Source organism: Vipera berus (assembly GCF_964194415.1).
Source record: "Vipera berus genome assembly, chromosome: 6".
NCBI classification, from domain to species: Eukaryota; Metazoa; Chordata; class Lepidosauria; order Squamata; family Viperidae; genus Vipera; species Vipera berus.
Window position 1 is genome coordinate 4027096 of NC_138208.1, and position 23748 is coordinate 4050843.

General features: G+C 43.7%; 1 protein-coding gene across 1 annotated transcript in view; it reads left to right on the forward strand.

Moving 5' to 3' along the window:
* The window catches only part of LHFPL3 (LHFPL tetraspan subfamily member 3), a gene marked incomplete at both ends in the record, with an annotated part of 153624 nt that overhangs the window by 97259 nt on the left and 32617 nt on the right, over positions 1 to 23748 (forward strand). The window contains one exon of the mRNA XM_081331889.1: positions 1103 to 1339. Within this exon, the coding sequence (XP_081188015.1) occupies positions 1103 to 1339 (237 nt within the window). The remainder of the gene's footprint in view (positions 1 to 1102; positions 1340 to 23748) is intronic.

Here is a 23748-nt window from a genome sequence, read left to right on the forward strand (position 1 = left end):
AAGAAAGAAAGAAAGAAAGAAAGAAAGAAAGAAAGAAAGAAAGAAAGAAAGGTCAATCAACAAGATGGTCAACAGGAAGCAGAAAGCAGGGTGGAAGGAAGGAGGGAAGGGAGGAAGGAAGGGAGGAAGGAAGGGAGGGAGGGGGAGGGAGGGAGGAAAGGGAGGGGGAGGGAAGAAAGAAGGAAGGGAGAGCGAGGGAGGGAGGAAGAAAGGGAGGAAGGAAATAAAGGAGGGGGAGGAAGGAATTCTATGATGCCAAATCAGCCCTGTCCTGCAACTCAAGCCTTTCATCCACCGATGGCTTCCTTGTTCTGACTCTGTCTTAGACAGCCCCCCCCCCACTGTCCTTCTCCCAGGTGCACCTGGCGTATCTTTTACTTTCTCCTAATAAGTGTATGAGAAATACAGTCCTGGAGATGCTCTAATAACAAGTAGCAAATGAAATGCAGCTTTCGCATGATTAAAGTTTTTATCCCTTCTCTCTCCTCTTCCTCCCCCTCCTCCTCTCCTCCTCTTCCTCCTCCTCCTTCTATCTACCACCTCCTCCTCCTCCTTCTTCTCCTTCTCCTCCTCCTCCTCTTTCTTCTATCTACCACCTCCTCCTCCTCTCCTTCTCCTCCTCCTCCTCTTTCTTCTATCTACCACCTCCTCCTCCTCTCCTTCTCCTCCTCCTCCTCCATCTACCACCAACTCCTCCTCTCCTCCTCTTCCTCCTCCTCCTTCTATCTACCACCTCCTCCTCCTCCTTCTTCTCCTTCTCCTCCTCCTCCTCTTTCTTCTATCTACCACCTCCTCCTCCTCTCCTTCTCCTCCTCCTCCTCCATCTACCACCAACTCCTCCTCTCCTCCTCTTCCTCCTCCTCCTTCTATCTACCACCTCCTCCTCCTCCTTCTTCTCCTTCTCCTCCTCCTCCTCTTTCTTCTATCTACCACCTCCTCCTCCTCTCCTTCTCCTCCTCCTCCTCTTTCTTCTATCTACCACCTCCTCCTCCTCTCCTTCTCCTCCTCCTCCTCCATCTACCACCAACTCCTCCTCTTCTCCTCCTCCTCCTCCTTCCCCTCCCTCCCTCCCTCCCTCCCCCATACGCTTTTCTCTCCCCAGCTCTTTGCCTTATCCTGGGCTGTATGATTTATCCCGATGGCTGGGATGCAAAAGAAGTGAAGCGGATGTGTGGGGAGAAGACCGACAAGTACACGCTGGGCGCTTGTTCGATCCGCTGGGCCTACATCTTGGCCATTATCGGAATCTTGGATGCCCTGATCCTCTCCTTTCTGGCATTTGTACTCGGCAATAGACAGGACAGCTTACTAGCAGAAGAACTGAAGCTGGAAAACAAAGGTAAGACGGTTTCGGTCCACGTCTGCGGAGATCCTGACTCACGTTGGTCACGGTTGTCCCAAAGACGCTTCTCCAAGAGGCCACTGGACTTTCTGGGGTTTTGGGGGGGGTTTCCCCCTTGAAGACCTTTTGCTTCTCAATCCAAGGAGCTTCTTCAGCTCCGAATGAAGGAGCTTCTTGGAGGAGAAGCGAAATTACTTCAAGGAAAAACAAAAACAGGGACTCCCCCATTGACTTTGCTTGACAGAAGGTCACTGAAGGGCGTCATGTGACCCCAGGAGTGGGATTCAGCCAGTTTGCACTGCTTCGGCAGAACCGGTAGCTAATTTTGGGTTGCCCGGGCCCAGAATGGACTTCTGGAACTGGGATCCACACAGAGAACCGGTTGTTCACCTATTTGAATCCCACCACTGGATGGATGGATGGATGGATGGATAGATAGATAGATAGATAGATAGATAGATAGATAGATAGATAGATAGATAGATAGATAGATAGATAGATACAGTGGTGGGATTCAGCCGGTTCGCACCACTTCGGCCAAACCGGTAGCTAATTATTTGTTGCCTGGGCCCAGAATGGACTTCCAGAAGTGGGATCCACGCAGAGAACCGGTTGCTCATCTATTTGAATCCCACCACTGTTGGTAGGTAGGTAGGTAGGTAGGTAGGTAGGTAGGTAGGTAGGTAGGTAGATGGATAGATAGATAGATAGATAGATAGATAGATAGATAGATAGATAGATAGATAGAGTGGTGGGATTCAGCTGGTTTTGCACCACTTCAGCCGAACCGGTAGCTAATTTTTTGTTGCCCAGGCCCAGAATGGACATCCGGAATTGGGATCCACACAGAGAACCGGTTGTTCACCTATTTGAATCCCACCACTGGATGGATGGATAAATAGATACATAGATAGATAGGTAGATAGATGGATGGATGATAGATACAGAGGTGGAATTCAGCCAGTTCACACCACTTTGGCAGAACCGGTAGCTAATTTTTTGTTGCCCAGGCCCAGAATGGACATCCAGAATTGGGATCCACACAGAGAACCAGTTGTTCACCTATTTGAATCCCACCACTGGATGGATGGATAAATAGATACATAGATAGATAGGTAGATAGATGGATGGATGATAGATACAGAGGTGGAATTCAGCCAGTTCACACCACTTTGGCAGAACCGGTAGCTAATTTTTTGTTGCCCAGGCCCAGAATGGACATCCGGAATTGGGATCCACACAGAGAACCGGTTGTTCACCTATTTGAATCCCACCACTGGATGGATGGATAAATAGATACATAGATAGATAGGTAGATAGATGGATGGATGATAGATACAGAGGTGGAATTCAGCCAGTTCACACCACTTTGGCAGAACCGGTAGCTAATTTTTTGTTGCCCAGGCCCAGAACGGACTTCTGGAAGCGGAATCCATACTGAGAAGCGGTTGTTCACCTATTTGAATCCCACTACTCCATGACACCCCCCCACACACACCAGTACACTGCAACCATCATAAACACAGGTCAGTTCTCAAGTGCCCAAATTTTGATCAAGTGACCACGGGGAAGGCTGCCAAGGTCGTAAGTATGAAAAACGGTCAGGAAGTCCCTTTTTTTGCCCAGCGCCGTCGTAACTTCAAACGGCCACTAAACAAATTGGGGACGTCAAGCTATCCTCTCTCGCCATCCTTGTTCTCTGTTGAATTCATTAGGTAGGCCCTTTACCTTGCTTCTTTTATTCTTCTTCTTTTTTTAAATAAATATTGTATTTATAACTTCCGGCTTTTAGTATTCACTATTAGAAAGTATAATGTTTGTTTTTAGTCATGTTATATAAGGAACCCGACTGCTTCCTTGAGTTAGTAGCAGAAGTGAATAGAATTGCTGGTTAATAACAGTATAGGGTTTCCTGCCTGAGCAGGGGGTTGGACTAGATGACCTCCAAGGTCCCTTTCAACTTTACGATTATGATTATTATTATGAACCAGAAGTGGAATTCTCTTCTGCATCTGGAATTTTTTTTTTATAGATTGTGACTATGTTGTTGTTAGTTGCGAAGTCTTGTCCGACCCATCGCGACCCTATGGACAATGTTCCTCCAGGCCTTCCTGTCCTCTACCATCTTCTGGAGTCCATTTAGGCTCACGCCTACTGCTTCAGTGACTCCATCCAGCCACCTCATTCTCTGTCGTCCCCTTCTTCTCTTGCCCTCAATCTTTCCCAGCATGAGGCTCTTCTCCAGTGAGTCCTTCCTTCTCATTAGGTGGCCAAAGTATTTGATTTTTAGCTTCAGGATCTGGCCTTCTAAAGAGCAGTCAGGGTTGATCTCCTCTAGGACTGACTGGTTTGATCGCCTTGCAGTCCAAGGGACTCGCAAGAGTCTTCTCCAGCACCATAGTTCAAAGGCCTAGATTGTGATTATAGGCATTAATTAATCACTGGGTAGATTTCCGGAAGACCTTATGTGATCTGGCAGCTAGCACAAAAAGGATGCAAACAAGGCACCTGCTGTTTCAAAATGGGTTCACAGTGAAACTCCACCTGGGAGGGGGCGGGGTTAAGAATAGTCACAACTGATGTAGCAAAGTCAACTTGATAGGACCATCGTTATAGTTATTTCTGTCATCTGGTGATGAATGTAAAAGAACCTGAAGCTAGACCAGGGGTGTCAAATTGCCGGCCCACGGGCCGGACACATCACAGAGAAACCGCGCCCATCCCATTGCCGGCAATGGGGAAAAAGTTCCGATTCGTCGCGCGATGTCGCGTGACATCGCGAGTTTGACATGTCTGCGCTAGACCTTTGGAGGAAATGCAGTGCTATCTAAAACAACGGAGCACTACTACAGATTTTCACACTGCTTCCGTCAGATTCAAATGATGAGTAGTCCTCGGTTCACGACCGCAACACAAGTCCAAAATTGCCGTTGCTAAGAGAGATGAGTGATTTTTGCCCCGTTTTACAAATCCTTTCTGGCTGCAGTCGATAAGAGAATCGCTTCAGTTGTCATCCCAACCATGGAACAGGTGTGTATTGATATCAAAATTTGTATCGCTCCAAGCAACGGGCAGAGTCAAAGACAATTGCAAATAGGAAATTCAGCCATTGGGTTTTTAAATTTTTCGCCTTCTTTTTATTTAGTCCCCAGATAGGGAATATTAACAACAACAACAACAACAACAGCATCCAGCTCAGCTTGTGCAGTTATTGCACGGCTCTGATTGTGAACATCGCTGCTTGCAGACACCCCTTTTCCACACCAGGATATGCAAGCACAGTTATGATTTGTTATGTTCCCTTTTTATTATATTGTTCAGAGGTTCTTCCTTCCCCCTCCACCCAGATTTTATGATAATAATAATAATAATGATGATGATGATGTTGTTGTTGGAAGGGACCTTGGAGGTCATCTAGTCCAACCCCCTGCTCAGGCAAGAAACCCTATATCATTTCAGACAAATGGCTGTCCAGTCTCTTCTTAAAAACTTCCAGTGTTGGAGCTTTCACCGCTTCTGAAGGCAGGTAGTTCCACTGGTTAATTGTTCTGACTGTCAGGAAATTCCTCCTTAATTCCAGGTTGCTTCTCTCCTTGATTAGTTTCCATCCGTTGCTTCTTGTCCTGCCTTCAGGTGCTTTGGAGAATAGCTTGACTCCTTCTTCTTTGGGGCAGCCCCTCAAATATTGGAACACCTCTATCATGTCACCATAATCCTTCTCTTCATTAAACTAGACATTCCCAATTTCTGCAACCGTTCTTCATATGTTACAGCTTCTCGACCCCTAATCACCTTTGTTGCTCGTCTCTGAATTTTTTCCAAAATCTCAACATCTTTTTTTGTGGTGGGGTGACCAAAACTGGATGCAGTATTCTAAATGTAGTCTTACTAGGGCTGTCGTGGATCTATCCAAAGTCCATATAACTTTCTTCAGTGTGCTCAGGAAAATGATTGAGCATAGTTATTATTCTCTCCTTCCAAAGCAGCTGGAGTTATTTTGTTGAAACGCAACAATTTCGAGGCAATTAAATGTTTTGCAAAAGATGTAACTGACAATCTTGCTATTCACCAAATAGACAGGTTACACGTAACTGGGAAACAGAGGAAATTCATAATAACATAACACTGAGTTTTCTAGAGAATTTGATTTCTAAAGATTAAAAGAGATTATGTGGGGTTAAAAAATGGTAAAGGTAAAGGTTTCCCCGCACATGCATGCTAGTCGTTTCCGACTCTAGGTGCTCATCTCCGTTTCAAAGCCGAAGAGCCAGCGCTTGTCCGAGGACATCCTCGTGGTCATGTGGCCGGCAGGACTAGACGCCAAAGGCGCACGGAAGGCTGTTACCTTCCCACCGTAGCGGTCCCTATTTTTCTACTTGCATTTTTACGTGCTTTCGAACCGCTAGGTTGGCAGAAGCTGGGACGAGTAACAGGCGCTCACTCTGCTATGCGGCACTCGGGATTCAACCCGCCAAACTGCCGACCTTCTGATTGACAGGCTCAGCGTCCTAACCCACTCAGAAGCATCCTTAAAATTGTGGGTTTTCATTGAGAAAAAAATATACCAAGTACAAACTTTAAAGAGCTTCCTATACAGATGTCAAAAGAAATATATGGAACTCATAAATGCATCTTTATACATTTTTCTTGCACTTATGGGTAAAGGAGCAAAATTTATTCCTCCGGTATCAGTTCAAATATATATTACAGTATGTGTCTTATCTCGTCTGAAAGCCAATACCTACTTTATTTTAGAAGTTAAGAGAGCAAACCCAAACGAATGGGATCGTTAATATTCATAAGAAACTGCATAAAATATGATTTTTAAAGATACTGTGACCTCTTTCATTTCAAAACATTTTCTATGATAGATTGTCAGGCAGCTTTAAAGGAAAAGCTTGTTTTTCTACTGCCCCGTTTAGTCCTGCCAAACATTCCTTGCATCTTGCCTGTTTCTTATAGACATATAAAAGATTGTTTATCTCCAAAGTTAAAATGCAAAATAGAAAGAAGGGGGGGGGGAAGCATCAACTACGAACAAAACAACTGAACAATGTGTGTGTGTGGGGGGAGAAAAACGCATGCGTTCAACAAGAAATAACAAATATTGGGAAACAAGTAAGCAGATTCAGTCACATTTTTAAAAATCTAAGTGGACAACTTTTAGTTAGGTAAAGGTGACGAAAGGAGCACACCGAGAGCGATTTCATTTGATGTTGTACGAGAATAAGGTTCGAAAGATGCTCAGGGGGATATACACATTTCTTTACTCAAGTGCTGAGGTTTTTTCTCTCTGATAAGATAAATTCTTCTCCCTTACACCCTCCTTCCCTTTCCTCTTATCCTCCCTCTCTGTTCAATCCTTTCCTTCCTCTTTCCTTCCTTCCTTCCTTCCTTCCTTCCTTCCTTCCTTATCATTCTGTTATCTTCCTTCTTTCCTTCTCTATTTTTCTATTATCTTCCTCCCCTCCCTCCTCCCTCCCTCCCTCCCTCCCTGTCTTCCCTCCTTCTCTCCTCTCTCCCTCTTCATTCCTTCCTTCCCTCCTTCTCTCTCTCCTTCCTTCCTTCCTTCCCTCCATCCTTTCTTTCCTTATCATTCTGTTATCTTCCTTCTTTCCTTCTATTATTCTATTATCTTCCTCCCTTCCCTTCTCCCTCCCTCCCTCCCTGTCTTCCCTCCTTCTCTCCTCCCTTCCTCTTCATTCCTTCCTTCCCTCCTTCTCTCTCTCCTTCCTTCCTTCCCTCCATCCTTTCTTTCCTTATCATTCTGTTATCTTCCTTCTTTCCTTCTATTATTCTATTATCTTCCTCCCTTCCCTTCTCCCTCCCTCCCTCCCTGTCTTCCCTCCTTCTCTCCTCCCTTCCTCTTCATTCCTTCCTTTTTCTCTCTCTCCTTCCTTCCTTCCCTCCATCCTTTCTTTCCTTATCATTCTGTTATCTTCCTTCTTTCCTTCTATTATTCTATTATCTTCCTCCCTTCCCTTCTCCCTCCCTCCCTCCCTGTCTTCCCTCCTTCTCTCCTCCCTTCCTCTTCATTCCTTCCCTCCTTCTCTCTCTCTCCTTCCTTCCATCCTTCCATCTATCCATCCTTCTTTTGTTATCATTCCATTATCTTTCTTCCTCCCTCTCTATCTTCCCTCCTTCTCTCCTCTCTCCCTCCTTATTCCTTCCTTTCCTTCCCTCCTTTCTCTCCTTCCTTCCTTCCTTCCTTCCTCCCTCCCTCCTTCCTACCTTCCTCCCTCCCTCCTTCGTTCCTCCTTCCTTCCTTCCTTCCTTCCTTCCTTCCTTCCTTCCTTCCTTCCTTCCTTCCCTCCCTCCCTCCCTCCCTCCCTCCCTCTTTATCCATCTCTTCATCTAGATAGGCTTCCAGAGCAAGAAAGATGAGAAACAAGACAGATCCTATTTGCAAGTTGATGGACGCTGCTCCGGGTGCAACCGGGGAATAGTTAGGGAGGGAAAAGGAAGACAACAGACTTTGACTGCTAGAATCTTGAGAGATGCAATAAGTCAAGGATGAAGGCAGAGAGAGAGAGAGAGAGACCATTCTTGACAGCCTCAAGAGACGCAAAGGTTGGCTGGGAGAGAGGTTTCCCCTCAACTTTAAGTAAGACAGAGAAAGATCTGCCTGCTGCTTCCTCTTTTGCTGCAAATCAAGCTTGGCTCTTTGCTCAGACTGGCAAAATACGCTTTCCAGTTCTTTCGTAAGCCAGGATGTCCAATTTACGCTACTGGTTGTAAAGCAAATATATCTTGTTGAGGGGTTGTTGGTTTGTTTTTGCCAATCAAGGCAACAGGAAACCGCAGTGAAGAAAAAGGAGGGGCGTATAAACCTGATTCCTCCTAGGAGCAAAGCACAATTTTGGTATCAGAGGTTTCCTACAACGGTTCATTTAGCGACCGTTCGAAGTTACAACGGCACTTTAAAAAGTGACCTAAGACCGTTTTTCACACTTACGACCGCTGCAGCGTCCCGATGGTCACGTGATCAAAATTCAGACCTTTGGCAACTGACTCATATTTATGACACTTGCAGTGCCCCAGGGTCATGTTGAATCCCCTTTTGTGACCTCCTGACGGGAAAAAGTCAATGGGAAAAAGGCAGATTCACTTAACGACTGGGTTACTAATTTAACAACCTCAGCGATTCATTTAACGAGAAAGGTGGTAAAATGGGGCACAATAACAGTCTCCTTTAGCAACGTAAATTTGGGGCTCAATTGTGGCTGCACGTTGGGCATTATTAAACGTGTATTGAAATCCTAAAATGCAATAAGGATTCGCAAAAGCGGCAACGGTAAATGTTTGCCATTTAGAAATGTTGCCAGAATGGCTCGCGAAGCCATTTCTGGGAATGTCATAAAAGTGACATAAAGTGGGGAATGTCGTAAAGTGGCCTCCTTAATTGATTTGTAGAACGCCACGTTTGTAAATCGCATTTTGGTGGCAATACATTTTTTTAGAGGCTTGCTCTCAGTTTGAGCAACAGAGAGAGAGAGAAAGAGATAGAGAGGAGAGAGAGAGACTGAAAGAGAGAAAGAGAGAGAGAGAAAGGAAGAGAGAGAGAGAAAGGAAGAGAAAGAAAGAGAAAAAAGAGAGAAAGGCAAATAAAGAGAAAGAGAGAAAAAAGAGAAAGAGTGAGAGATAAAAAGAGAAAGAGTGATAAAGAAAGAGAGAGAGAGAAAGAGAGAGAGAAAGAGAAAAAAGAGAGAAAAGAGAGAAATAAAGAGAAAGAGAGAGAGAGAGAAAAAAGAGAAAGAGAGAGATAAAAGAGAGTGATAAAGAAAGTGAGAGAGAGAGAAAGAAAGAAAGAGAGAGAAAGAGAGAGAGAGAGAAAAGAGAGAGATAAAAAGAGTGATAAAGAAAGAGAGAGAAAGAGAGAGAAAGAGAAAAAAGAGAGAGATAAAAAGAGAGAATGATAAAGAGAGAGAGAGAGAGAGAGAGAGAGAGAGAGAGAGAGAGAGAGAGAGAGAAATAAAGAGAAAAAGAGAAATCTGTATAAATTTTCTGCAAATGCAATCCTCCCAGAGCCCGCCGTCTAATCTTGCCTTGCTATTCCACTTGGTGCTTCTGTCACTTAGAGACGACAGATATATTGGTGTGTGTATCCGAAATGACAGAGCATGTTTGAAAAAGAGACATTTCTGAGGCCTAATTAGAGGTTCTGGCATTAGAGTTGCTCAGCGGCACATTTCAGAAGATGCAAAAGACCTTCGGTACCATGGGTGGGAGCTGTCAGTGTGGAAAGAAGAGGCGCTGAATAGTTAAAGAGACAAAACCTCCGGGACCGAAGAACAAAAATTGTTCCCTGGCTTTCTGGCTGTGACTCTCCGCCATTTCAGAATTACCCTTTGGCTTTTAATTCTTGCACTGAAAGCAATCGTTGGCCACCCATGAGGGATTAATTGCCATGTGCCCTTTAGCTTTGCAGCAAGACCGTCCAATTGATGGTCGGCCATTTTATTTTCCCCTCACGTTTTTCTTCTACTGTGGAGTTTGCGGCGGTGTCAGGGTGCTGCCTGATGAACAAGAAGTCAAATATGACAAATTGCTCAAAGAGTTGTTTCCCCCCCTTCCTAACACCGCCATTTTCCTGAAGAGAGCTCGCAATTTTCTCCTAAATTGACAGAATGATCTTCCTCGACTGGGAAAACAAAAAAAAGATCTGGTCAGCCAATCTTCTAAAAGAGAAGCCAATATGGATCTCTTGAATGTCAAGAGAACAAGGGGATCTGCTGTAGCTAGAAGGCAAAACGATGGTCCTTCAAGGGCAGGGGTCTTCAAACCTGGCCCATTTCTGACTTGTGGACTTCAACTCCCAAAATTCCTCAGCCAGGCACGCTGGCTGGGGAATTCTGGGAGTTGAAGTCCACAAGTCATAAAAGGGCCAGGTTTGAAGACCCCACCCAGAATTCCTCAGCCTGGCATGCTGGCTGGGGAATTCTGGGAGTTGAAGTCCACAAGTCATAAAAGGGCCAGGTTTGAACACCCCTCCCAGAATTCCTCAGCCAGGCACGCTGGCTGGGGAATTCTGGGAGTTGAAGTCCACAAGTCATAAAAGGGCCAGGTTTGAAGACCCCTCCCAGAATTCCTCAGCCAGGCACGCTGGCTGGGGAATTCTGGGAGTTGAAGTCCACAAGTCATAAAAGGGCCAAGTTTGAAGATCCCTGTTCCAGGGTTTCAAACAGTTTCAGGAATGGCCGGGGGCGGGGGGGGGGGGGGAAAGGAAAATGTTTTTGTTATTATTTATTTGGTGAGGTTAAAACTAAAGCTGCCAAAGTATTCAAATAACATGCAGTAAAGCACGAGACATTCCTCAACCATTTGGTGACTTCCATTATTCTACGTCAAGCAGTGCAGAAAGAGGAAAATATTTTAAGTTTTAACGGAGCTGCCTTTCCACACAAATCTCTTCGGTTCTGAAGAGTTAGCAATAACTGTCATTTTTTTTCAAGGGTAGCGTCAAGCAGATATCCGAGCAAGATACTTATTTGTTGGGAGAAAGACAATTGAACAGAGTTTCCTAGGAAACTGAATTATCCACTACCCCACACTGATGAAAAAATACATATGTTCAATTAGGTTAACCATATGATATAATATTATTTAAAAAGGGGTTGAAAAACATTTATTGATAGACTCCAAATAGTGGGGTGCCAGCCAAGCAGGACATATGCATCTCAAATCTACAACAAATGGTGTAAAGCTATGCTAATGCTTTTTTTTAAGATTTCAATCCAAAATCTAGCATTTATGGTATGATACTGTCAGACACTTGAATTGGATTGCCAGCAGCATACACGTAGCAACCTGACTTGCTTAAGTATTCCCTAAAATGTTTGGTACATCTCAAATAAGGGCTTTCCACGTTTGACTATTTTCTTGCAGACATTTCATCACCCGGCTAGGTAATATCATCAGTGCTAGTAAGGAGTGGGGGGCGGTTTCTCAATTTGTATTCTGTCAGGGTTGTTAACTGTTTGATTGGTTTGCTTCCTGTTAAAAAGAGGCAGAAGGCTAGCAGAATACATCCATAATGCCAATTAGAATAGAATAGAGCTAGAAGGGACCTTGGAGGTCTTCTAGTCCAGCCCCCTGCTCAAGCAGGAGATCCTGTATCGTTTCAGACAAGTGGCTGTCCAGTCTCTTCTTAAAAACTTCCAGTGTTGGAGCATTCACCACCTCTGGAGGCAGGTTGTTCCACTGGTTAATTGTTCTAACTGTCAGGAAGTTTCTCCTTAGTTCTAGGTTGCTTCTCTCCTTGACTAGTTTCCATCCATTGCTTCTTGTCCTGCCTTCAGGCGCTTTGGAGAATAGCTTGGCTCCCTCTTCTTTGGGGCAGCCCCTGAGATATTGGAACACTGCTATCCTGTCACCCCTCACCCTTCTCTTCGTTAAACTACACATACCCAATTCCAGCAACCGTTCCCTATATGTTTTAGCCTCCAGTCCCCCAATCATCTTTGTTGCTCTTCTCTGTACTCTTTCTAGAGTCTCGACATCTTTTTTACATCGTGGTGACCAAAACTGGATGCAGTATTCCAGGTGTGGCCTTACCAAGGCATTGTAAAGTGGTATTAGTACTTTACGTGATCTTGATTCTATCCCTCTGTTAATGCAGCCTAGCACTGTGTTGGCTTTTTTGGCAGCTGCAGCACACTGCTGGCTCATATTGAAGTGATTGTCCACTAGGACTCCGAGATCCCTCTCGCAGTTACTACTATTGAGCAAGGTACCACCTATACTATACCTGTGCATTTGATTTTTCCTGTCTAAATGAAGAACCTTACTTTTTTCACCATTGAATTTCATTTTGTTAGATAGTGCCCAGTGTTCGAGTCTGTCCAGATCCTCCTGTATTTTAAGCCTATCTTCTGGAGTATTGGCTATTCCTGCCAGCTTGGTGTCGTCTGCAAATTTGATGAGTTTCTTGTCCTGCCTTCAGGTGCTTTGGAAAATAATTTGGCCCCCCTCTTCTTTGTGGCAGACCCTCAAAGACTGAAATGCTGCTATCATGTCACCCCCGTTTCTTCTTTTCTTTAGATTAGCCAAACCTAAATTCCCGCAGCCGTTCTTCATATGTTTTAGTCTCCAGGCCTTGGATCCTCTTAGTTGCTCTTCTCTGAATTCTTTCCAGCATCTCAACATCCTTTCTGAAGTATAGTGAACAAGTAGAGTCAGAAGGCAGGATGAAAACTCTTTTAATTTTATAATGCATGGACAGGCATTACAGCAGTTTCAACTGGAAAAACTGTGACTATCCTAGGACCTAGACCAAGCTAAGTTCAGAATTCCTGGAAGTCTAGCGCTGTGACGACTTGGTTATCAATAGACACATAGACATAAACAAATATCTATATCCTATACAAAAGAGATAATCAACAAGCCAAAAAGGGAACAAAAACACCAAAATATCGCCTAATCGGCAAGCAGCACTCAGATGAGTGTAGATTATTAACTCCAAGATTAAGATCAGGCCAACAATTAAAAAGTAAACAATGCCCCAATTAAGGAATTGCCAAACTAGCCAACAGCAAACAGCCCAACCGAAGAATTTCTAAGACCATCCAAAGCAATACTGACAGGGAAAGTCAGTGGAATATAGACTGAGAGCACAGCCCACTCCTTATTAGCACTGATGATGTTACCTAGTTTGGTAATGAAACGTCTGCAAGGAAACAAGCATGTTCAGACAGCACCAAGGACCCCACAATCCTCCTCCTCCTCCTCCTCTCCCTTCTAGCACTGATGATGTTACCTAGTTTGGTAATGAAACGTCTGCAAGGAAACAACCAAGCTCAGAGTGCACCAAGGACCCCACAGTCACTGTTCTCCTCCTCCTCCTCCTCCTCCTCCTCCTCCTCCTCCTCCTCCTCCTCCTCCTCCTCCTCCTCCTCCTCTCTGCAAACCCCCCTCCCTTCTAGCACTGATGAAGTTTCCTACTTTGTTAATGAAACGTCTGCAGGAAAACATCCAAGCTCAGGCTAAGGGCACCAAGGACCCCCTCATTTCAACCCTGAGCTACAAACATTCTCCTTTACCAGATAAATACTTTGCTGCCATAATCTCATTGTAAGATTAAAGGAAAATAATTGCGCCTTTTTTAAAGCAACCCTCCGCTGCTTAAGAATAGGGCATTCAATGTCACTTCTGAACTCATCGAAATAGGTTGCGTGTAGCGTCCTCCCCCTGTAAATACAGATTATTGGCTTAAAGAGCCTTAATTACTTCCTTCGAAATCTCTGGCAGTTTTGTAAAACTTCACAGCAGCCATAACACTGGGATCAAGCCATCCACATTGCAGATAATTAAGCTGAATAAACTGCACACCGACATTCTCAGATAAGTCAAACTCACTTTTACGTTCCGCAGAGTTTTGGGGAGACAGCCTGTCTTAAATTAAGTTGGTCCAAAGTCACGTTGTGAGAAAACGTTTACCCTAAGAAAAATATTATCCATTATTTTTAAACAATGCTGACCTTATTATCTGAATTTTTATAGGCAAGATCATCAAAATTCTGTCTACGCCGGTATCGTCCAGTATTACTCATAGAGGTAGCCCTTGACTTATGGCCACAAGCGAGCCCAAAATTTCTGTCGCTAAATGAGACAGTTGTTTTAAGTGAGTTTTGCCCCATTTTGCGACCTTTGCGGCCGCAGTCGTTAAGTGAATCACAGAAGTTGTTAAGTGAGTAACAAGGTTGTTAACTGAATCTGCCTTCCGCATTGACTTTGCTTGACCGAAGGTCACAAAAGAAGATCATGTGACCCCAGGATGCTGCAACCGTCACAATTACATGCCAGTTGCCAAGCATCTAGATTTTGATCATGTGACCCACGGGGATGCTGCAATGGTTGCTAACTGTGAAAAACGGTCATAAGTACTTTTTTCTAGTGCTGTTGTAACTTTGGACGGTCATTAAATGAACTGTTATACCTCGAGGACTTTGTCTATTTTTGTGTGTGTTGTGTGCTAGTGTTGCTGTTGATCCTGGCATGGACGTGGATTTTTCACAGAATTCCATTATGTTTCTTTGTTCGTTTCTTGAGATTGATTTGCCACTACACTATTTTTACATTGATTATCTGTTTAGCTTATTTATTAAACCACCCATTTCTCCTACGATGATTAAGATGCCATTTCGAAGTCAATCCAGGTGTTAAAGTCAGACTTTTCTTTCTGAGAGTTTATTCATCTGAATGGCTCCGGTAAATTCAGATTATTTGAATTTTATAGAACTTGCCTCCAGACGTTGTGTGTGTTCCAACACTGGAGGTTTTTAAGAAGAGGTTGGACAGCCATTTGTCTGAAATGGTATAGGGTTTCCTGCCTGAGCAGGGGGTTGGACTAGATGACCTCCAAGGTCCCTTCCAACTCTTGTTATTGCTATTCTGTTATTTTATTTTGGTCCAAGACTGACATAAACACCATTTAAAATTATGGAATTATGAGGGGTTTTTTTCCCCAACACGATAAAATTTATGCGTGCAAATTATGGGCAAATTAAAAGGTTAAATTTACAGCCTAGAAGTCTAAAGTCCTGACAAAGGTTAAAAATCCATGAGAAACCTCCAAGTACATTTCCATTTGATTTGATTCACTTATAGGGCTGTTATACAGGGCCGCTCAGCAGATAATAATATCATGGCAATCAAAAATACAATAAAATTACAGGCAGTGTGCAATAAAATACCCCTCGTATAAGTTTTAAAATATAAAAGGAAATCCAGCAATTAAAACAGCAATTATTTCCTCTTCCTTAGGCTGTCTGAAAGAACCTTACAGGAATGCAATAATGTGAGAACACACATGGCTTTCAGCAGCAGGCTATTTCATACAACAGCTATTCCCTGCTGAGATGCTGGAATTATATTAAAACTTTGTATGGTAATCTATTAACATGAATGTACAAAACAATAATTACACGCTATCGTGAAAGCAATATATAAAATATTCTGTTCAAAGAATAAAAATTTAACTGCAGCACCGTCAACACAAAGGATAAAAAAAAATGTAAGTTGTAAAATGTTCCCTGCTAAGAAGTGAAAACTAGAGTTGGTTAAAATAAAATGCCTGGAAGATTAGACTTAGACCGGAATACAATACAGGCAGCCCTTGACTTGCAAACATTTGTTTAATGACTGAAGTTACATTGGCACTGGACAAAAACAACTTACGATTGTTTTTCACTCTTACAACTGTTGCAGCCACCTCTGTGGCCGCATGTTCAAAATCCTTTCAGATGCTTTGCAACTGGCATGTACTTATGACAGTTTGCAGGGTCCCGAGATCCCCTTTTTGTGACCTTTTGACAAGCAAAGTCCATGGAGGAAGCCAGATTCACTTAACAACCGGCTTACTAAGTTAACCACCCCAGTGATTCGCTTAACAGCGGTGGCAGGACAGGTCATAAAATGGGGCAAAACTCAACAACTGCTTCAGCAAAGGAAATCTGAGGCTCGGTTGTGCTCGTAATTCAAGGACTACGTGTAAAACAACTGCTATTAAGCACGGCTTCTGTTTTTATTTATTTTATTTTTTTATTTTAATTCCATTTATATCCCGCCCTTCTCCGAAGACTCAGGGCGGCTTACAAGCTTAGCAGTAGCCTTCATTCTATGTATATGCCTGCTTATTAGGGCTTTCACACCCCTCCCAACCGGCATTATTACAAAGTCAGCTTATTGCCCCCAACAATCTGGGTCCTCATTTTACCTCAATTAAATTGTTGGAGCAATTTAATTCTTACAGGAGGTTAACTTGGCAAGGTGCGCTGCAAAATTTGGCAACAAGCGTGACACCAGGATTACTGTCAGAAAGGTGACTTTAAAGAGTGCAGAGATGAGCAACAGAGATGATCAGGGGACTGGAAGCTAAAACGTATAAAGAATGGTTGCTGGAATTGGGTATGTCCAGTTTAATGAAGAGAAGGACCAGGGGTGACATGATAGCAGTCTTCCAGTATCTCAGGGGCTGCGCCAAAGAAAAGGGAGTCAAGCTATTCTCCAAAGCACCAGAAGGATGGAAACTAACCAAGGAGAGAAGCAACCTAGAACTAAGGAGAAATTTCCTGACAGTGAGAACAATTAACCTGTGGAACAACCTGCCTCCAGAAGTGGTGAATGCTCCAACACTGGAAGTTTCTAAGAAGAGACTGGACAGCCGTTTGTCTGAAATGGTATAGGGTTTCCTGCCCGAGCAGGGGGTTGGACTAGAAGATCTCTAAGGCCCCTTCCAACTCTGTTATTCTAAATCAAGGGTCTTCAAACTTGGCCCTTTTCTGACTTGTGGACTTCAACTCCCAGAATTCCTCAGCCAGGCACGCTGGCTGCGGAATTCTGGGAGTTGAAGTCCACAAGTCAGAAAAGGGCCAAGTTTGAAGACCCCTGTTCTAAATTGACCAGTATGGTCAAGCAATCTTATACATTGTAGAGAAATGAAAGATCTTTGAATGTCTCTCCATAGGAAGCGAAGCTAACGGACATCTGCACTACTCTTAATATGCCCAGGCTGAGATGGACATTATAAAAAAAAGAATTTCTTTCTTTCTTTCTTTCTTTCTTTCTTTCTTTCTTTCTTTCTTTCTTTCTTTCTTTCTTTCTTTCTTTCTTTCTTTCTTTCTTTCTTTCTCTGTATCTTCCATCAAAGATGCTGAATGAAGTCCATTTCACGGTGCCACAATAAAAGCTTTTTTATGTTAGGGAACTTCTATCTTCCTAAGAGAAGCTGCAGGAGGGCCGCTAAAGAGGTTTAACTATCAATAAAACAGCAAATTCAGAGCCCCATTTAAAGGGAGTGGCATTCGATATCCTTTATTTGATGCTTCAGAAATGCTCGGAAATCACGTGTAAAGGCCAGACTCCTAGTCAATTCCAGCTTTGCTAAGGGTGATTGCTTCTGTGCAGACCGGAAGTCATCCTACAGGGATATTGCAATTTTGTGAAAAAGGGTCATAAGTTACTTTTTTCAGGGCTGTTGCAACTTCAGATGATCACTAAGCTAACAGTTATAACTCAAGGACTACCTGTATTTGGAGAAATACAGGGCAAAAGAGATGGTATGAAAGTAAATGGCATTCGTTTTCACCACAGTATTCAAAACATTCTTCCTGGTTAAGAGTTTCTCAAAATTAGTTACACTTCAGTATTTAAATCTTTTTTTTTTCCTCGTACGAGAAATAAGAAAGTAAAGGGGATTTATGACGAGGCAATCAAGGTGATCATGAAAAGAAGCTTCATACTGATGAGGTTAATATTTGCAGAAAGATGAGAAAAAGGTTTATATTTCATTGTCATTTTTTAAAATAAGAACCGCGTTAAGGTTGGCTAAAGAGAATATTATTGGAAGAAGAGAAAATCGAGTAAAGTTATTATATAGACTGCAGAATTATAGAAATTGTTATTGATTGTTTTTTAAACACTAACCTAGACAACACGATGTTTACCAAATATTAAGGTGTATGTTAAAAATCAATAAAACATATTTTTTTTAAAAAAAAGAAAGTATATGTCAGCCTAAAAAGGTGGATTTGACTGAGTTATCCATCCAAATTGGATTTCAGGGGTCTTATGGGAGACGTGGATGAAAGAAGCAGTATATGTGGGTAAAAAGGTAAAGGTAAAGGTTCCCCCGCACATGCGTGCTAGTCGTTTCCAACTCTAGGGGCCGATGCTCATCTCCGTTTCAAAGCCGAAGAGCCAGCGCTTGTCCGAGGACGTCTCCGTGGTCATGTGGCCGGCATGACTAGACGCCAAAGGCGCACGGAACGCTGTTACCTTCCCACCGTTGTGGTCCCTATTTTTCTACTTGCATTTTTACATGCTTTCGAACTGCTAGGTTGGCTGGAGCTGGGACGAGTAACAGGCGCTCACTCAGTTACGCGGCACTTGGGATTTGACCCGCCAAACTGCCGACCTTCTGATCGACAAGCTCAGCGTCCTAACCCACTGAGCCACCACGTCCCTAGTTTTTACCTTTATATGTGGGTAGTAATCATTAAATTTTGCTAGAGGACTGAGGGATACTCAGCCTTGCTAGATTTATCTTTTTCAAACTGTGTGCATCCAATGCTACCTGTGCCGCCTTCTGCAGGGTGGCAGCAATTCTGCTTGTCAAACTTATAGCTGATGTCAATAAAATAACATGTACGCATAGTGCATCACTTAGCAAGGGACCTAACAAGCATTTGAAAGACAATTAAGCATCCAAATGTCAAAGAAAACAGTAGTGAGAAATCATTGCGCAATAAAATTACAAAGGCAAAGCAATCTAATTTTTTTCTTTTAAAAAAAAGCGAGGTTACAGTCACTAAAACAGCAAAATCAATTAAAATATAAACAATCCCACCGCTTACCAAAATTGCAGGTAACCCCCCCCCAAAAAAATTCAATTAACAAAAACGTAAAGCGATCCCCGTGTCCTCTGTCTAAGCATCTCATTTTATCAGAGCCGTTTAAGAGATTGGAAATCCGTGGTATGGATCAGAAAAGCATGTGGTTTAAAAGGATTGCCTGCTGCCTCTAATTCAGATCATTTTAGTGGGGATTTTAAAGCAGGTTGTGTCCCAAAGATACCTAAGAGCTATTTTGGATGTACGCCAATTCAAAGATGAAAAATGGAATTACATAGGATTTTGCAGCCAGTATTTCCTGGTGAAATAAATTTCTCCCAGTAATTTAGCAATTAGACTTAGACTTAGACTTATATACCGCTTCATAGTGCTTTATAGCCCTCTCTAAGTAATTTGCAGAGTCAGCCTATTGCCCCTAACAATCCAGGTCCTCATTTTACCAACCTTGGAAAGATGGAAGGCTGAGTCAACCTTGAGCCGGTCAGGATCGAACTGCTGGCAGTGGGCAGAATTAGCCCGCAATACTGTATTCTATCCACTGTGCCCACGGCTCCTTTATATGCAGCTGTTGGTGTAAAAAGGCCAGGAAAATTTACTTTTAAGCCTACATCCAAAAACCACACTGGTTTTTCTCAGGATTTGTAAACCAGCTCAACAATTTAACAGTTGCACAGTGCTTAAGCATGATCATTTACTGGCAGAGTTCTCGTAGCTGTCAATCACTGAGACATCAGGATATCCCACAATAAGATGGTCAAGAAATAGGAACGGGTGTGCAATTTTGTGCCACAATGGAATTCTGAGAATTGAACTCCGAAAGGGACCATAGTTGCCCACTTCTGCTTTATTTGAAGGTAGCTCTCCAAAAAAAGGCGCTATAAATCTTCATTGCTCCTTTTAAAAATGACTGCTATCAAAGCTGCTTGAAAATAAATAATAACGGCAGCAAGAGAAATGAGCCAGCGAAAATCTGGAGATTTATAGAGCTGGGAATGAACTCTCAATCATCCTCCTTATATTCCAGCAGCTATTTGGTAGGATCATGTCTGAAGGACCCTGTTGGGAAAACTTTCTAGGAAGGAAGGAAGGAAGGAAGGAAGGAAGGAAGGAAGGAAGGAAGGAAGGAAGGAAGGAAGGAAGGAAGGAAGGAAGGAAGGAAGGAAGGAAGGAAGGACGTAGAAACAGCAATAGCATTCAGGTCAGGATTGAACTCCAGACTGTGGGCATTCTAATCACTGAGCTTCCTTCCTTCCTGGCAGAAGGAAGGAAGGAAAGAAGGAAAGAAGGTAAGGGAGGGAGGGGTGAGGTAGAGGGGAGGGGGGAGGGAGGTGGTAGAGAGGGAAGGAAGGAAGGAAGGAAGGAAGGAAGGAAGGAAGGAAGGAAGGAAGGAAGGAAGGAAGGAAACGTAGAAACAGCAATAGCATTCAGAGTTATATACCGCTTCACAGTGCTTCAGAGCCCTCTCTAAACAAGCCCCCAACAATCTGGGTCCTCATTTTATCGACTTCGGAAGGATGGAAGGCTGAGTCAACTTTCAGCAGGTCAGGATCGAACTCCAGACTGTGGGCAGAGTCAGCCTGCAATAGGGCATTCTAACCACTGAGCTTCCTTCCTTCCTGGCAGAAGGAAGGAAGGAAAGAAGGAAAGAAGGGAGGGAGGGAGGGGGGGAGGGAGGTGGAAGAGAGGGAAGGAAGATAGGGAGGGAGGGAGGGAAGGAAGGAAGGAAGGAAGGAAGGAAGGTGGAAGAGAGGGAAGGATGAGAGAGAAGGAAGGGAGGGAGGGAGGGAGGGAGGGAGGAAGAACAGCCCCTCTCATACAAATGCAAAGAGGAGAGCAGTAAGCATATAACTTCAGAGATGTTATTTAAGGTCTAAACACGCCTTGGCTTAGAACAGAATGTAACTCTTAAAAAACATTACAGCTCTATCTCTGCAGAGAATTTTTTTTTCTTCCCCCTGAAGGTACTAGTTAGTAAAAACCTTGCTGGAAATGTCAATACTGTGTTTCAGATGTGTGCAATTTGTTTCCTTCTCAAGAAATCGTCCTAGTTGTTCACTAGTTAGCTGTGATGGATATTTACAAGCTTTTGCAGGAGAAGCAAAACTCTAAAACGTAGAGCGAGGTTCAAGATATCCTGGACCGACGTTTTAACTCAGCCATTCCTTTGCATCCATTTGTATGGCAGCTCCTCTTCAATATTCAAGAATCCTTATAGATGCAAAACGGCATCTGTAAACCCCAGAATGTTAGTCCTTTTGCTCTGTTCAGCAACCATCCCTTAAAAATAAAAAATAAAAATCCCTCTGCTTTCTGTATGTACCACCCTCAGCTTGAAAAGATCCTAGTCCAGGACTCTTCAAACTTGGCCCTTTGATGACTTGTGGACTTCAACTCCCAGAATTCCTTAGCCAAGGTGACTGGCTGAGGAATTCTGGGAGTCCACTAGTCATAAAAGGGCCAAGTTTGAAGACCCCTCTGTCCTAGTCTTTAGGGTCTGCGGAAGTGGTGATAAGCTTCAGGGTGACTAGGAAAAAAAAATTGAGACAACAACTGAGGTTAATATTGCACCTTCTACCTTAAGGCAACCTTCCTATTTCTCCACTTAAAACTCAACATTTTGAAGATCTGGGCAGATTCTGCCAACAGCCGATGTGCGGTTATTTATACATTTCCAGCTCTCCCAAATTGAAAAAGTCTCAATGCCGAGGCCGCCTTTGAACCTGTTTTCACAAGTCAGGCTGTCTCTGGAGTGCCTTTTTGTTTACCTTTTTTTAAAAAAAATTACAAATATTTGGGACGTAGTATTGGAATTGTAGATGTTTAAGCAGTCCAATGATCTGTGGTTGTTTGGCTTGGCCATGAACCTGGTTTTTTTTTAAACATGCCTGCAGGGCAATTAATAATCTGTGCCTTATTTTTCCTTCTTCGTTTCCCCTTCTCTCCTTCCCTTCCTAGTATTTATAATCTAGTAGTCTTTAGCTCTAAATAATAATGGGCGGCAACAAGAACAATCCTGTCAGGCGCAAAGAATTAGTTCCGGGTAAGGTGATTTATCACTCACCCCTATAGACAGGAGCCAACTCACGATCAGCACTAACAGACTTCAACTCAACCCTGACAAGACTGAGTGGCTGTACATTCCGGCATCCCGGGACATTCAAAATGTTCCATCTCTTTCTATGGGGGGTGAGCTCTTACCCCCCGTGGATAGGGCTTGCAACTTGGGAGTCCTCCTAGATTCACGGCTTACCTTGGAAGATCATATAGTGGCCGTGACTAGGGGGGCTTTCGCCCAGGTTCGCCTGGTGCGCCAGTTGCGGCCCTATCTGAACCGGGATGCCCTGTGTACGGTCACTCATGCGCTCGTGACCTCTCGCCTTGACTACTGTAATGCTCTCTACATGGGGCTTCCCTTGAAGACCACTCGGAGGCTCCAACTGGTACAGAATGCGGCCGCGAGAGTTGTCTTGGGAGTTTCCCGGTACTCCCATGTTACACCTTTGCTCCGCGAGCTGCATTGGTTACCAGTTGTCTTTCGGGTGAGGTTCAAGGTTTTGGTTACGATCTTTAAGTCCCTACATGGCATGGGTCCGGGATATCTCAGGGACCACCTGCTGCCGGCATCAACTCCCCTCCGCCCTGTGCGTTCCCACAGAGAGGGCCTCCTCAGGGTGCCGCCAGTCAAGGAATGCCGACTGGTGGCCCCCAGGGGGAGGGCCTTCTCTGTGGGCGCTCCGGCATTATGGAACCAACTGCCGGTAGAGCTCCGGACGGCATCAGACCTCCGAACTTTCCGTCGTGGCCTGAAGACCCACCTATTTGAAATGGCTGGTCTGGCCTGACGGGGGATTATGGGTTTTAATTTGTTGTTTTAGATTTGTATTACTGTTTTAACTGGGCATGGGTTTAATCTTTTTTAATTTTTGTATTGTCTTTTTTATATATGCCCTGTGAACCGCCCTGAGTCCCTACCAAGGAGAAGGGCGGTATACAAATTAAATAAAACTTAAACTTAAACTTAAACTTAAATTGGTACTAGATAAAAGTCAACAGAATTTAAGTGGGACCTTTCTGAGCATGTAAGGACTCTAGGCTGATTCCTCTCTTGACTAAATTGGTACTAGATAAAAGTCAACAGAATTTAAGTGGGACCTTTGTGAGCATGTAAAGACTCTAGGCTGATTCCTCTCTTGACTAAATTGGTACTAGATAAAAGTCAACAGAATTTAAGTCGGACCTTTGTGAGCATGTAAGGACTCTAGGCTGATTCCTCTCTTGGCTAAATTGGTACTAGATAAAAGTCAACAGAATTTAAGTGGGACCTTTGTGAGCATGTAATGACTCTAGGCTGATTCCTCTCTTGATTCCATTGCCAGCCTTTGCCTGCTCTTCTCCTACAAATCCTCCTTTGGCCCTTCTAGTAAAAAAGAGAGAGAGAGAGAGATGACACTGAAAGAAGAGGGGAAGGAAAAGTAAAATAATTCAGGAAGGTAAAGGTTTACCTGGTCCAGACATCTCTAGGGGGTGCTGCTCGTCTCTGTTTCCTAGCTGAGGGAGCCAACATTGTCCAAAGTTGCTTCTGTGGTCAAGTGGCCAGGATGGCTGTTGTGTACTGGGTTCTTTGCTTGAGTGAAGAGACGAGGCAAGTGAGTTCAGGCAGCTACATGCTTTTATTGAGAACAGGAACTGAACTGAGAAACAGGGCTACAAATGCAGCTATTTATACCCTGGCCTCTAGGTGGCGGCCAATAGGTTTAAAGCAACCTATTGCCGCTCTAGAGGCAGCCAATGGGAGCTCCAGAGACGGGGTGTCTGAGGAGCTGTGAGCTGTTAGCCAGCTCCTTGCTTAAGCAACCTTCCAGCATTCAAACCCACATGGTACACTCAGTAAAACAAGGCCCAATACATTGGCACATGGAACACGGTTAACTTCTCACTGAAGTGGTACCTATTTATCTACTTGCATTTGCACGCTTTCAAACTGCTGGGTGGGCAGGAGCCTTGATCCTTAGCACATTATAATTATTGTTCCTTATTTATTTCATTGCCTTCATCCAG